Source organism: Oryzias latipes, chromosome 19, assembly GCF_002234675.1.
Source record: "Oryzias latipes chromosome 19, ASM223467v1".
NCBI classification, from domain to species: Eukaryota; Metazoa; Chordata; class Actinopteri; order Beloniformes; family Adrianichthyidae; genus Oryzias; species Oryzias latipes.
Genome location: NC_019877.2, coordinates 11,023,424 through 11,039,692, shown reverse-complemented (window position 1 = coordinate 11,039,692; position 16,269 = coordinate 11,023,424). Strand labels below are relative to the sequence as shown.

The 16,269-nt window shown below is 40.0% G+C and overlaps 1 protein-coding gene across 1 annotated transcript; it reads left to right on the top strand.

Moving 5' to 3' along the window:
* Positions 1–2,728: 2,728 nt before the first annotated feature.
* On the top strand, positions 2,729–15,414 carry LOC111946452 (trichohyalin-like). The gene is made up of 3 exons (XM_023949792.1): positions 2,729–4,742; positions 11,641–11,827; positions 12,853–15,414. The coding sequence occupies exons 1-3, from the start codon at positions 3,006–3,008 to the stop codon at positions 14,616–14,618; spliced, it is 3,690 nt and encodes a 1,229-aa protein (XP_023805560.1). The 5' UTR covers positions 2,729–3,005; the 3' UTR covers positions 14,619–15,414.
* Positions 15,415–16,269: the final 855 nt, after the last annotated feature.

Below are 16,269 nucleotides of genomic sequence, written 5' to 3'. Positions count from 1 at the left end.
CTGATGAGGTGAGTCGTCACAGCTGGTGAGTCTCGAGCAGAGCAGAGCTGGGAGGGAGAGGAGCACTGACAGGGGGACCATGACATAAAGTGTGTCAAACACATTAGCCAAGTAACAGAAATGAATTTTGTGTAACTAATAATCGTTTGACAGTTTTGGTTTCCAAAATAACAATTCAAGGACAGTTTCAAATTATGAAGATTGGTGCCAGGCCAGACCTCAGAGCCAACATTCTTCATTGACCTGTGTCAACCAAACAGGATTTATTTGATTTGGATATGAACCAGTTTCTTACCACGCAAAGGGAAAGTGCCAGTAAATGAGCAGATTGTAGGTGGATCATCACCTTTCAACCTTTTAGGCATAAAATTCAGCTTTACTTTGTGCAATGGAATATAGATGAAGGGTGAATAAGTCATGAGGGGTCCCCGATCTATGATGTCTAGATGATGTCTAGATGATGTCTAGATGATGTCTATGATCATCTAGAAGATTGTAGAGATGTGAGAAAACTCTGGTTATGCCCCTTCTGCATTCTGTTTGACTAAATCGCGCATTCTGGTTTCAGAAGTTCCATCAACATGTGTGTTTGATAAAAATAAGAAAAGCAAATACTGCATGAGGCGAGTCTCAGAATAGTTTAGTGACTTTACATTCAACTCAAGGAAAATTTTGAAAGATCTTTTTTTGGAAAAAACAAGATGATTTCGACATATTTTAGACACCAACTGATGGCAAAAATAAAGAGGAACAGGCGCTGATAGAATTGCAGGTATACTAAAATATTGTGAATTTTATTTGAGAATAGGACACAATTGAAATTCAAAAGATTCAGACCGAAAACCCTTTGACCCCTGGCTTCATAAATCCAACACAGATTGTTGTGCTGCTTTCTTGGCTCATAGTCATAAGTCAAGTCATAAGGCGTTACGTCATATCCTGATCCAACAAATCTGATATTATCTTACACAAATATGCAAGGTTGTCTGCCACAGTTTGGTATTCAGGAGTATTACGATCAAACAATTTATTTAAGAAAAAAAAAACAATACATTTAAAAATAAAGCATTCCACAAACCAGAAAAAAAACCACACACACAAACAGGAACACTGATGCTCATGAAATTTCAAAAGGAGATTCACCTTTGGACGATATCAAAAGGGAAGCCAGACCCTGTCTAGGAAATCACCACGGCAACAGCTCTGATGACCCAAAAGCTAAAAGAAAAAACAAATGCAGCTCTGCTACAATTCACTCACTACACCCACTACAGTACATCACCATGCATGGGTGGCATGTTGTGTGTTTTGCCCAACATGGCAAAATTGTGTGAAATGTAGAGGCAATAATGACATTTGCTATAACTTCAAACTTCAAACAATTTTGGCACCTTTTGTTAAAAAAAAACCCATCAAATCCAATGAAATTCAGCCAATTAAGATCTAACACTTTAAATCTGGTAACTTTGTTTATTAAGTAACAGTTAGAGAAAAACGCTTTGACTTTTCACCATATTTGTTGCAGAAAACAAGTCATGAAAGAGAAAAAAGAGAAAAAGGTCTGGCATCTCTCACTTTCAGTCACGTGCTATTTCATTAAAGCCAACAACTTTTGGGGAAAAAAAGAAAATAAACGTACAGATCTATTTCTTTTTCCAACGCTCAGGTGCTTAAAGTACACCTTGTTTTTTTAAAGTGTTAAAAACTTGATGTAAACTATAATAAAGGCAGTAGTCCATCCTCTTTGCTGAAAACGTGGGTAGTCTACATCAGTCCTTTAATCCTAGCCACTGCAGTGGCTCCCGTCTCCGGTGAGCCAGGACCAACTCGCGGGAAACCAGCTTGCAGTCCTTGGCCAGGCCCAGGAAGCACATGAGGTCAATGAAGCATGTCGTGAGGTTCAGCTGGCAGCCAAACTCGCTGGTGGCATAGTCGTAGGGGAAGGTGTGGTGATAGTTGTGATATCCCTCACCTGTGAGGCACAGGAAACAGGGGGAAAAAACAGTCAATGGAACATCAACATATCTGTTCATATCACTGGTGTGCCTCATAAAGCCTGCTCATACAGCTGTCGTGGACTTACTGTCTTGTAACTGAACACATTGCTAGTCCGCCTCCAAGCCTCTCCCCACATGCAGGCTCCGCCCCGTCAGCCTCCCCCCTACACTTACCTTCATCCAGCTCCTAACCAGCTCCCTGTAGGATATATGCTGCACTCCACGCACCCCTGAAGCCGAAAGCGCTTCATTTTATTTAACTTCCTAACTTCCATATCTGTCTCCAGGTTAGACTCGCTGCTTTGCTAGTGACGATACAAGCTCATTAACATTGATGATGGGAATTTACGCCATCCATGATTTCACATCTTAAATTCAGTCAAAAAGTGCTTCTGTTGGTCTTGTGTCAACAGGAGATGTAACTATGTACGGCTGGGTATATTCAGCATAGCTATGAATGCTGATATGGTGAAGTCTGATGGCATTCTCCAAAGGAAGCATGTACATGTTAATAATGCTATAGGTTGGTATTAAGATCAGTAAAAGGGTAAAAATGATTGATGTCTGTACAAATAAGTAGCAAAACATGTGTTCAAAATTTTAGTGACTGTTGAGAGTGCAGTGAAATTCTGTTTGAAACAACAAACTCCTCGTTTAATGTCTGTTTCAGCTGCTGGACAGCACAAAAAAAATATATTTTTAAAAAGGGAAAAAAAGTTTGCACAGTGACATCATCAGTGAAGGTCATTCCTTTAGAGGTGATGACATCATTTGACATCAGCAGGTGGATTATGTTGCATCTCATTTCAGTCTTCAAAGGCATCATTTGACATCATTAGACCTCCAGCATTTTATCTATAAATATGAGGCATTTTCAGAGCATACGAATTTCAGAGTTTGTGGGCAAAGACACGCAAGTGAAAGAGAAACAGGAAGGTTTCACAAGTTTCGAAAACAAGAACTGAGTTTGAGTCAACTTTTTGAGATTTATTGACCAGTTCCTTCAAAATGTCACACGGCGAAGAATTTCAGCAGATGGACGTTTCTATTGAAGAATTACATAACGTCACAGAGAACATTCTGCAGCAAAATGACACTTTGAGCAAACATCTGGAGAAAATTTGCAAGAGTTTGCGGAAAAGGAAATATTTGGACGCTTCATGCAAAGAATTGAAGAAGACACGGAAAGCTGCAATCGAGGAAAACAAAAAACTGGTGAAGCAGCTGGAGAGACTCAGAGTGGACGTGGAAAAGCAGATCCGCGTGGAAAAAGTGTGTGAAAAAGAGAGGACTAAAACATCTCAGGTCTTGGAAAGTAACCAAGACCTGAAAACAATAATAGCCTCTCTTCAGGCCAGACTTCAGCAGCTGCAAGAAATGGAGCAAGAAATTCCTGGCATGAAAGCTGAACGTAAACTTTTGAAACGGGAGAAGATAGATCTGCAATCCCAACTGAAGAAACTCCAGAAGAAGACTGCCCGCAAAGCACACCTGGAACCTGATTTCAGAAATGAATTTGAGGAATTCCAGGCTTTAAAGCAACAGACTGAAGAACTGAGGCAAAACCTTCAGGAGTTGCAACAACAAAATGAGGAGCAAAAGACGATGGCAGACAACTATCCTAGCATGATAGAAGAAAGGCAACGTCTCACAGATCTGAGGGCTCAACTGGAAAGAGAGATTTCTGATCAGAGACAGCAGCAGGAGGAAACACGTCAGCTGATTGCTCGACGTGAGGAGGACAGGAGAGAACTGGAATTGCTCAGAGAACAAACAAACGCCTTCACAGCAGAGAAAAATGCTCTGGCAGACAGAATCTCTGAAGAAAAGTCCCAACTTGAAGACAAAAAGAAGCAGCTTCAAGATGAAGTTTCAGGACTAAAACAGAAGCAAAAGGAACTTTGTCAACTGGCTGTGCAATACAACAAGGCAGTGAGTAAACTGGGACCTCTTCGAGATGAAACAAAGAACCTCAAAGGTGAAAAAACCATGCTGACCGACCTTCTGAAACACCATCAAACATTGGAGACTGAATACCATGAGATAAAAGCAGAAATTCAGGAGGCGGAAGCCTACAACTGTCAAGCTCTCGAGGAGGTTGATTTTCTGAAGGGGAAGCTTTCAGAGTTAAAAAATGTGGAGAAGAGAGTTTTAAAAGTAAAGGAGGACAAATTGAAGGCAGAAGAAACATATGACCGTCTCTATAAGGAGCTTCAAGACGTTCAAGTTCAGATCATGGCTCACAAAGGGAGCACTGCTGCTCTAGAGAAAGAAATCCAGGATCTCCAGAGGAAGGACCAGGAACTAAAAGAGGTCAGTGCTGAATTTAACAGAATCTCTGAAGAAAAGTCCCAACTTGAAGACAAAAAGAAGCAGCTTCAGGATGAAGTTTCAGGACTAAAACAGCAGCAAAAGGAACTTTGTCAACTGGCTGTGCAATACAACCAGGCACTCAGCAAACTGCGACCTCTTCGAGATGAAACAAAAAACCTCAGAGATGAAAAATCCATGCTGACCGACCTTCTGAAACAGCGTCAAACATTGGAGACTGAATACCATGAGATAAAAGCAGCAACAGACGTTATGGAGGATGAAATCTTTGACCTTCAAACTGAGGTTTCTGATCTGCGGAACAAGGTTGATCATTTGGATAGTGTGGAGGAAAACGTTTCAAAAGCAAAGGAGGAACACCTGAAGGCAAAGGAGAAACACAACCTTCTCAAGAAGGAACTCCAAGACCTGCGGGTCTAGGAAGAGAAGGACTTAGAACTCCAAACGAAAACAGCAGCAAAACAAAGCTGTGAAGGAGGATCCGACCAGGGAAGAAAAATCTAGAATTAGAAAAGGGACATAGGGGAAAAAAGAGAAATGGGGTCAAAATGGGGGAAAGTCTTTGTGTTTAGTTCATTTTAGGACACAAAAAGGCAAAAACTAATGTTTAGAATAGGGTCAAAGGGAAAAAAGAAACAGAAATGGGGGGAAAAGCCTTTTATTTAGTGCATAGTAGGACACAAAAAGGCAGAAACTAATGTTTAGAATAGGGTCAAAGGGAAAATAAAAATAGAAACGGGGTAAAAATGAGGAAAAGCCTTTTTTTAGTACATAGTAGGACACAAAAGGGAAGAAATATAAAAAAGTAAAAATAAAAAATGGGATGAAAAAGAATGTAATTAAAAGGGAAAATATGTTTTTATTGGGTTCATAATCCTTGTACTATCTTGGGATATGGTGTATAAATATGTGTGTTGTTGTGTACATGTGTTTGGTGGAGGGAGGGGGTTAACATACAGTACCCCCCCACCAAGTCAAGTCACCTTCCTAACAAGCAATGTCACTTGTTAGGGGGGACCTGACCGGGGTACACATTTTTAAAATGCCTGCCTCCCCCCTACTGGACAAATGCAAACACAACACACACCATGTCCCGGCCTAAAAAAAGGGTTAATTAATTTGTCAAAATCCTTTTCGGCGTTTAAAAAAAAGGGCGACACACTAATAAGTGTGTTTGTGTGGGTTTTCTCTGAGTGCTTCAGTTCCCCCCACCCAACCAGAATGTTGTGTCTTTAGGATTGTTATTAGTTAAGATTTGTAAAATTGAAGGGAAAAAATAGTTTCAATTCTTTCTGCTGGTTGAACACAAAAAACACAGACAATAAAAACATTAGAATTGATTTACTAATTATTTAAAATCTGGCCAGACTTAAAATTTAAAAAAAGGGAGACGCACTATTAAATGTGTCTGTGTGGGTTTTCTCAGAGTGCTTCAGTTCCCCCCACCCTACCAAAAGACAGTTACTGTACATTTTTTAATAAGTTATTTATTTTTATTAAAATGAATTTCAATCATTAAAAAAAAAGAAAACATGAAAAAAGTTGAAAAAGAAAGAATTGCAACAGTCTAAATTTATCCCCTCCGTGAACCGCCACCTTAACGTGGTGGAGGGGTTTGTGCACTCGAGTGATCCTAGAAGGTCATCTGTCCAGGGCTAATGCTGATGGCATGGTGTCCCATGACAGACGGGCCCTAGGTGATGAGTCAGACTAAGAGCGGTTCAGAATCCCTAAACTGAGTCAGAAAGAACAAGGTCCAGTTGCAACACACAGGTTGCAGTCAGGCCAGGCCTGGAGCTGGGGCTCACAGATGAGGGCCTGGGGCCGGGGCTCTTCCCAAAGAACCCTGGTGGAGTCAGACCCAACAAAGTCACTCCTCCCTGAGCCTCTCTGGCCCAGGGAGGAGCTCTACTGGCATGCGGTCCCTGGTGGTTATGAACAAGGTTTACTACGGTGGCCGAGAGGTGCAACACACGCATACATTTAAGATACAACAACAAGAAATCCCAGTAGAAATGAACAAATACTGAAACACAATAACAAATCATTAAACACAACAGAAAATCATGAAACAAACAGCAAATCAAGAAACAACAGCAAATCATGAAACAAATTAGAGTCCTGAAACACAGAAGTAAATCCGTGTGCAAATTACCAAAAAAAAAAAAGAAAAACCCTTGTTACAAATGCCCAAAACCAGAAACAGAACCGTTAAAGGGTAACACTTTATATTTACTTTAGATTCCTTAACAAGCTTTGTTAACGCATTAACAAGCATTATATATAATAGAATTTATAGGGTCTTAGTAAGACATTTATTAGTACAATAAGTCTAATAAGTTTTATTATATTACTTAGTTAACACATTTACTAGCATTATTATTAGGATGTTTTTAAGATGCTAATGATACATTTATTGGCATTATAGATGCCTAACAAATGTGTCAGTGTTAATAAGCTTAATAAGATTTATTAACAACCTTTGTTAACACATTAAGAAGTAGTATTATTGTTTGGGGTTCTAGAAAGACATTTATTAGCATTATAGATGCCTCACACAAGCCTAAGTGTTAATAAGCTTATAAGTTTGATTGACTAACTTAACAAAATAATAGGCTTTATTAATGTGTAAGATGCTAGTTGGAAATTTATTAGCATTATAGATGTCTTGCAAAGACTTGAAAGTGTTAATAAGATTCATGAACATCTAAAGTCAGACCATTGTCTTCAAAATCCTATTACTAAACTGCTTATAGGCTAAACAAATGTATTAATAATCTTTGTTAACAGTTTATTAATTGTTTTGCAGCACCTCATCAAAGTGAAAACGGTTTTTACCACAACCACAAAGCATAAAGCTTGTAAAAAGAACTTTATAACATCAAAACAGACTAAACATACAAAACTCTTTCTGTAAAAGAAATATAATAATTTATATCAGACAAATTTTCAAAAACAAAACAAAACAAAAACAAAACTATAGCATCATAGCCACTATAAGCATTATTATCTAACAGTTCTCTTGATTCAATGCCAACTGCATTCAACCACTGTTGCCTGTTGCACAAGCCAGTAATTTTTGACGACCGAAGGGAATAAACCTACAGGAGCCATGCTAAAGCTGACACGCTCAAGACCGACCGGTACAGAATAAAAAATGGGCGGGGCTATTTTGTCACCTGTGTGAAAGCTTAGAGAAAGTCTAAGAGGCCATTCAATTGGCAGAAAGCGAGCACGCCTATTTAGCTGATGGGTTTGATTGACAGATTCATTAGCCAATGGTAAATTGGTTTACCTGCCCACCTTTGATTCTGTACATGCTAATAAATATCTTACTAGAACCCCAAACAATGATACTACTTCTTAATTTGTTGACAAAGGTTGTTAATATATCTTATTAAGCTTATTAACACTGACACATTTGTTAGGCATCTATAATGCCAGTAAATGTTTCATAAGCATCTTAAAAACATCCTAATAATAATGCCTCTAAATGTGTTAACCAAGTAATTTCATAAACCTTATTAGACTTATTGTACTAATAAATGTCTTACTAAGACCCTAACAATTCTATTATAATGCTTGTTAATGTGTTAACAAAGCTTGTTAAGGAATCTTATTATAAAGTGTTACCAGTTAAAGCGGAGACACAGCTTCTAACAGAAAGGGACGTAATATAAAACCATTAAAGTTATTTATTACTGTTTTCCTTATGTGTACATTTTAAATACATTAAACAGTCCAAAAGCATTTTTTTTGTATTACTACAATAAAAATTACAACACTGTTTAGCAAGGTAAAGTTTTTGCATCATATCCGATAGTAAGGGTATTCCCTTTCCGTTAGCAGCTGCTCACTTCCCTTAATTTTTTCTCCTTTTTATGCCATGTTTAGCTTAACGGAAAGAGAATACTATTAATACTGGAAGTGATGCAAACAACTTACCTTGTTGGAACTGTTATTGTAGTAACACAATTTAAAACATGCTCTTGGACTGTCTCGGGTTTTAAAATGTTACATAAAACAGTAATAAATAAGTGTAAAAGATCCTACACAATTAGTTTTATATTACGTAATTTCCGGGATTTAGGATGTTCCCTTTCTGTTTGAATCTGTTTACCCGCTTTCATTGTTGTTTCATTGTTTTGTTAATTTGTACTGAGATTGTTTTTGTGATTCAGTATTTGATCATTTGCACCCGGATTTGCTTATCTTATGCTAGTATCTCAAATGTAAATGTGTCTTCAACTTCTCGGCCACCATACAATTTATATCTTGGCTCAAAAAACAAAGACTAAGCAGATGCTGTTAAAAGGCACATCATTACCACGAACTCACAAAATGACTTCGTTGGGTGAGGAATAAAACCTGATTCATGCACTCCTCTTCCATTGGTCCAGGGGGATCAGAAGTCAGGATCTGGTTGTTGATTGTGCTGCTTTCAGTCAGATGAGATGTGCAGAGAGAGCAGGAGTGGCTCGGTTGGAGTATTTGAACTCATCCTCTGCTCACATCACCCCACAGTGATGGCCTGACTCATTTCTAGAGTTGGCTCAGCTTGTCATGGGAAACAAAAATGTGCTGACTTGCAATAGGGAGCCATGTTTGCAGAGTCATGTTTCAGCCAGAACCTGCTCAGCTGGGACTGTAATGACAGCGACCACTGCTGTGGCAGACCTCTCTCATCACATCTGTGCTACATTTACACTTGATCCTTTTATCTTTGACCAAACAGCAGCTATTTTAAATCATATTTTTATACATATTGCTGCAAAATAATATTCAGCATTGCATCATTATTTCCCAAAATATGCTGTCAAAGATAACAATAAAGTGGGTTTTGAGGCAAAGTTTAAAATCGGAAGAAAAAACTACAGAAAATTTCAAAAACGTTTTACTGAATTTGTTGGGGCACAAAGATTTTAGAAGCTATAAGTGAATTCCAACAGCAGGTGAACGATCTCTAGCACTAAAGTGTCATGATCAGAACACGAGACTGACCCAGATGCTGAAACCCGGAAGGAGGAGACAAGTGGTAGGTAAGTAGAAAGTTTTATTTTGCTGGTCCAGAAAGTGTTTGTGGGTAAGCGTGGCTGGAGACGCTGGCAAGTCTTAGTCCGAGACAGGAGCGGAGATCCCGTCGTGGTTATGCGGCGAACCGGAGTGATGTTCAGAAGCGTGGCTGGAGTTCGTGGCGAGTAGCGTGACTGGAGTTCGTGACGAGTGGCGTGGTTGGAGATCTTGGCGAGTGGCGTGGCTGGAGATCTTGAGGAGCACGGAGGCTGAGACTCTTGAAGGAGGGAGACGTCAGGGTAGGTAGGAATGAAGCTTCTGATCGAGGTGGTGTCAGACTCAGGGGACTTTCGTGGCATGAGAAAAACCTGAGGTATAAAAACAAGGCAAGGTTAGCGAGAGGTACGCGGCAAGGGGGCCAGCCGTAGAGTTCAGAGAGACTAGGCACCATCAGGGTTAATGAACTGGCGAAGAATGCTGGAGCTGGGTCTCCTTATGGAGAGCAGGTGGCTGATGAGGTGAGTTGTCACAGCTGGTGAGTCTCGAGCAGAGCAGAGCTGGGAGGGAGAGGAGCACTGACAGGGGGACCATGACATAAAGTGTGTCAAACACATTAGCCAAGTAACAGAAATGAATTTTGTGTAACTAATAATCGTTTGACAGTTTTGGTTTCCAAAATAACAATTCAAGGACAGTTTCAAATTATGAAGATTGGTGCCAGGCCAGACCTCAGAGCCAACATTCTTCATTGACCTGTGTCAACCAAACAGGATTTATTTGATTTGGATATGAACCAGTTTCTTACCACGCAAAGGGAAAGTGCCAGTAAATGAGCAGATTGTAGGTGGATCATCACCTTTCAACCTTTTAGGCATAAAATTCAGCTTTACTTTGTGCAATGGAATATAGATGAAGGGTGAATAAGTCATGAGGGGTCCCCCGATCTATGATGTCTAGATGATGTCTAGATGATGTCTAGATGATGTCTATGATCATCTAGAAGATTGTAGAGATGTGAGAAAACTCTGGTTATGCCCCTTCTGCATTCTGTTTGACTAAATCGCGCATTCTGGTTTCAGAAGTTCCATCAACATGTGTGTTTGATAAAAATAAGAAAAGCAAATACTGCATGAGGCGAGTCTCAGAATAGTTTAGTGACTTTACATTCAACTCAAGGAAAATTTTGAAAGATCTTTTTTTGGAAAAAACAAGATGATTTCGACATATTTTAGACACCAACTGATGGCAAAAATAAAGAGGTACAGGCGCTGATAGAATTGCAGGTATAGTAAAAATATTGTGAATTTTATTTGAGAATAGGACACAATTGAAATTCAAAAGATTCAGACCGAAAACCCTTTGACCCCTGGCTTCATAAATCCAACACAGATTGTTGTGCTGCTTTCTTGGCTCATAGTCATAAGTCAAGTCATAAGGCGTTACGTCATATCCTGATCCAACAAATCTGATATTATCTTACACAAATATGCAAGGTTGTCTGCCACAGTTTGGTATTCAGGAGTATTACGATCAAACAATTTATTTAAGAAAAAAAAAATAATACATTTAAAAATAAAGCATTCCACAAACCAGAAAAAAAACCACACACACAAACAGGAACACTGATGCTCATGAAATTTCAAAAGGAGATTCACCTTTGGACGATATCAAAAGGGAAGCCAGACCCTGTCTAGGAAATCACCACGGCAACAGCTCTGATGACCCAAAAGCTAAAAGAAAAAACAAATGCAGCTCTGCTACAATTCACTCACTACACCCACTACAGTACATCACCATGCATGGGTGGCATGTTGTGTGTTTTGCCCAACATGGCAAAATTGTGTGAAATGTAGAGGCAATAATGACATTTGCTATAACTTCAAACTTCAAACAATTTTGGCACCTTTTGTTAAAAAAAACCCCATCAAATCCAATGAAATTCAGCCAATTAAGATCTAACACTTTAAATCTGGTAACTTTGTTTATTAAGCAACAGTTAGAGAAAAACGCTTTGACTTTTCACCATATTTGTTGCAGAAAACAAGTCATGAAAGAGAAAAAAGAGAAAAAGGTCTGGCATCTCTCACTTTCAGTCACGTGCTATTTCATTAAAGCCAACAACTTTTGGGGAAAAAAAGAGAATAAACGTACAGATCTATTTCTTTTTCCAACGCTCAGGTGCTTAAAGTACACCTTGTTTTTTTAAAGTGTTAAAAACTTGATGTAAACTATAATAAAGGCAGTAGTCCATCATCTTTGCTGAAAACGTGGGTAGTCTACATCAGTCCTTTAATCCTAGCCACTGCAGTGGCTCCCGTCTCCGGTGAGCCAGGACCAACTCGCGGGAAACCAGCTTGCAGTCCTTGGCCAGGCCCAGGAAGCACATGAGGTCAATGAAGCATGTCGTGAGGTTCAGCTTGCAGCCAAACTCGCTGGTGGCATAGTCGTAGGGGAAGGTGTGGTGATAGTTGTGATATCCCTCACCTGTGAGGCACAGGAAACGGGGGGAAAAACAGTCAATGGAACATCAACATATCTGTTCATATGACTGGTGTGCCTCATAAAGCCTGCTTATACAGCTGTCGTGGACTTACTGTCTTGTAACTGAACACATTGCTAGTCCGCCTCCAAGCCTCTCCCCACATGCAGGCTCCGCCCCGTCTGCCTCCCCCCTGCACTTACCTTCATCCAGCTCCTAACCAGCTCCCTGTAGGATATATGCTGCACTCCACGCACCCCTGAAGCCGAAAGCGCCTCATTTTATTTAACTTCCGCACGTCCCCACACAAACGTGGGAACATAACTGTCTCCAGGTTAGACTCGCTGCTTTGCTAGTGACGATACAAGCTCATTAACATTGATGATGGGAATTTACGCCATCCATGATTTCACATCTTAAATTCAGTCAAAAAGTGCTTCTGTTGGTCTTGTGTCAACAGGAGATGTAACTATGTACGGCTGGGTATATTCAGCATAGCTATGAATGCTGATATGGTGAAGTCTGATGGCATTCTCCAAAGGAAGCATGTACATGTTAATAATGCTATAGGTTGGTATTAAGATCAGTAAAAGGGTAAAAATGATTGATGTCTGTACAAATAAGTAGCAAAACATGTGTTCAAAATTTTAGTGACTGTTGAGAGTGCAGTGAAATTCTGTTTGAAACAACAGACTCCTCGTTTAATGTCTGTTTCAGCTGCTGGAAAAATATATTTTTAAAAAGGGAAAAAAAGTTTGCACAGTGACATCATCAGTGAAGGTCATTCCTTTAGAGGTGATGACATCATTTGACATCAGCAGGTGGATTATGTTGCATCTCATTTCAGTCTTCAAAGGCATCATTTGACATCATTTGACATCATTAGACCTCCAGCATTTTATCTATAAATATGAGGCATTTTCAGAGCAAACGAATTTCAGAGTTTGTGGGCAAAGACACGCAAGTGAAAGAGAAACAGGAAGGTTTCACAAGTTTCGAAAACAAGAACTGAGTTTGAGTCAACTTTTTGAGATTTATTGACCAGTTCCTTCAAAATGTCACACGGCGAAGAATTTCAGCAGATGGACGTTTCTATTGAAGAATTACATAACGTCACAGAGAACATTCTGCAGCAAAATGACACTTTGAGCAAACATCTGGAGAAAATTTGCAAGAGTTTGCGGAAAAGGAAATATTTGGACGCTTCATGCAAAGAATTGAAGAAGACACGGAAAGCTGCAATCGAGGAAAACAAAAAACTGGTGAAGCAGCTGGAGAGACTCAGAGTGGACGTGGAAAAGCAGATCCGCGTGGAAAAAGTGTGTGAAAAAGAGAGGACTAAAACATCTCAGGTCTTGGAAAGTAACCAAGACCTGAAAACAATAATAGCCTCTCTTCAGGCCAGACTTCAGCAGCTGCAAGAAATGGAGCAAGAAATTCCTGGCATGAAAGCTGAACGTAAACTTTTGAAACGGGAGAAGATAGATCTGCAATCCCAACTGAAGAAACTCCAGAAGAAGACTGCCCGCAAAGCACACCTGGAACCTGATTTCAGAAATGAATTTGAGGAATTCCAGGCTTTAAAGCAACAGACTGAAGAACTGAGGCAAAACCTTCAGGAGTTGCAACAACAAAATGAGGAGCAAAAGACGATGGCAGACAACTATCCTAGCATGATAGAAGAAAGGCAACGTCTCACAGATCTGAGGGCTCAACTGGAAAGAGAGATTTCTGATCAGAGACAGCAGCAGGAGGAAACACGTCAGCTGATTGCTCGACGTGAGGAGGACAGGAGAGAACTGGAATTGCTCAGAGAACAAACAAACGCCTTCACAGCAGAGAAAAATGCTCTGGCAGACAGAATCTCTGAAGAAAAGTCCCAACTTGAAGACAAAAAGAAGCAGCTTCAAGATGAAGTTTCAGGACTAAAACAGAAGCAAAAGGAACTTTGTCAACTGGCTGTGCAATACAACAAGGCAGTGAGTAAACTGGGACCTCTTCGAGATGAAACAAAGAACCTCAAAGGTGAAAAAACCATGCTGACCGACCTTCTGAAACACCATCAAACATTGGAGACTGAATACCATGAGATAAAAGCAGAAATTCAGGAGGCGGAAGCCTACAACTGTCAAGCTCTCGAGGAGGTTGATTTTCTGAAGGGGAAGCTTTCAGAGTTAAAAAATGTGGAGAAAAGAGTTTTAAAAGTAAAGGAGGACAAATTGAAGGCAGAAGAAACATATGACCGTCTCTATAAGGAGCTTCAAGACGTTCAAGTTCAGATCATGGCTCACAAAGGGAGCACTGCTGCTCTAGAGAAAGAAATCCAAGATCTCCAGAGGAAGGACCAGGAACTAAAAGAGGTCAGTGCTGAATTTAACAGAATCTCTGAAGAAAAATCCCAACTTGAAGACAAAAAGAAGCAGCTTCAGGATGAAGTTTCAGGACTAAAACAGCAGCAAAAGGAACTTTGTCAACTGGCTGTGCAATACAACCAGGCACTCAGCAAACTGCGACCTCTTCGAGATGAAACAAAAAACCTCAGAGATGAAAAATCCATGCTGACCGACCTTCTGAAACAGCGTCAAACATTGGAGACTGAATACCATGAGATAAAAGCAGCAACAGACGTTATGGAGGATGAAATCTTTGACCTTCAAACTGAGGTTTCTGATCTGCGGAACAAGGTTGATCATTTGGATAGTGTGGAGGAAAACGTTTCAAAAGCAAAGGAGGAACACCTGAAGGCAAAGGAGAAACACAACCTTCTCAAGAAGGAACTCCAAGACCTGCGGGTCTAGGAAGAGAAGGACTTAGAACTCCAAACGAAAACAGCAGCAAAACAAAGCTGTGAAGGAGGATCCGACCAGGGAAGAAAAATCTAGAATTAGAAAAGGGACATAGGGGAAAAAAGAGAAATGGGGTCAAAATGGGGGAAAGTCTTTGTGTTTAGTTCATTTTAGGACACAAAAAGGCAAAAACTAATGTTTAGAATAGGGTCAAAGGGAAAAAAGAAACAGAAATGGGGGGAAAAGCCTTTTATTTAGTGCATAGTAGGACACAAAAAGGCAGAAACTAATGTTTAGAATAGGGTCAAAGGGAAAATAAAAATAGAAACGGGGTAAAAATGAGGAAAAGCCTTTTTTTAGTACATAGTAGGACACAAAAGGGAAGAAATATAAAAAAGTAAAAATAAAAAATGGGATGAAAAAGAATGTAATTAAAAGGGAAAATATGTTTTTATTGGGTTCATAATCCTTGTACTATCTTGGGATATGGTGTATAAATATGTGTGTTGTTGTGTACATGTGTTTGGTGGAGGGAGGGGGTTAACATACAGTACCCCCCCACCAAGTCAAGTCACCTTCCTAACAAGCAATGTCACTTGTTAGGGGGGACCTGACCGGGGTACACATTTTTAAAATGCCTGCCTCCCCCCTACTGGACAAATGCAAACACAACACACACCATGTCCCGGCCTAAAAAAAGGGTTAATTAATTTGTCAAAATCCTTTTCGGCGTTTAAAAAAAAGGGCGACACACTAATAAGTGTGTTTGTGTGGGTTTTCTCTGAGTGCTTCAGTTCCCCCCACCCAACCAGAATGTTGTGTCTTTAGGATTGTTATTAGTTAAGATTTGTAAAATTGAAGGGAAAAAAATAGTTGCAATTCTTTCTGCTGGTTGAACACAAAAAACACAGACAATAAAAACATTAGAATTGATTTACTAATTATTTAAAATCTGGCCAGACTTAAAATAAAAAAAAAGGGAGACGCACTATTAAATGTGTCTGTGTGGGTTTTCTCAGAGTGCTTCAGTTCCCCCCACCCTACCAAAAGACAGTTACTGTACATTTTTTAATAAGTTATTTATTTTTATTAAAATGAATTTCATTCATTAAAAAAAAAGAAAACATGAAAAAAGTTGAAAAAGAAAGAATTGCAACAGTCTAAATTTATCCCCTCCGTGAACCGCCACCTTAACGTGGTGGAGGGGTTTGTGCACTCGAGTGATCCTAGAAGCTCATCTGTCCAGGGCTAATGCTGATGGCATGGTGTCCCATGACAGACGGGCCCTAGGTGATGAGTCAGACTAAGAGCGGTTCAGAATCCCTAAACTGAGTCAGAAAGAACAAGGTCCAGTTGCAACACACAGGTTGCAGTCAGGCCAGGCCTGGAGCTGGGGCTCACAGATGAGGGCCTGGGGCCGGGGCTCTTCCCAAAGAACCCTGGTGGAGTCAGACCCAACAAAGTCACTCCTCCCTGAGCCTCTCTGGCCCAGGGAGGAGCTCTACTGGCATGCGGTCCCTGGTGGTTATGAACAAGGTTTACTACGGTGGCCGAGAGGTGCAACACACGCATACATTTAAGATACAACGACAAGAAATCCCAGTAGAAATGAACAAATACTGAAACACAATAACAAATCATTAAACACAACAGAAAATCATGA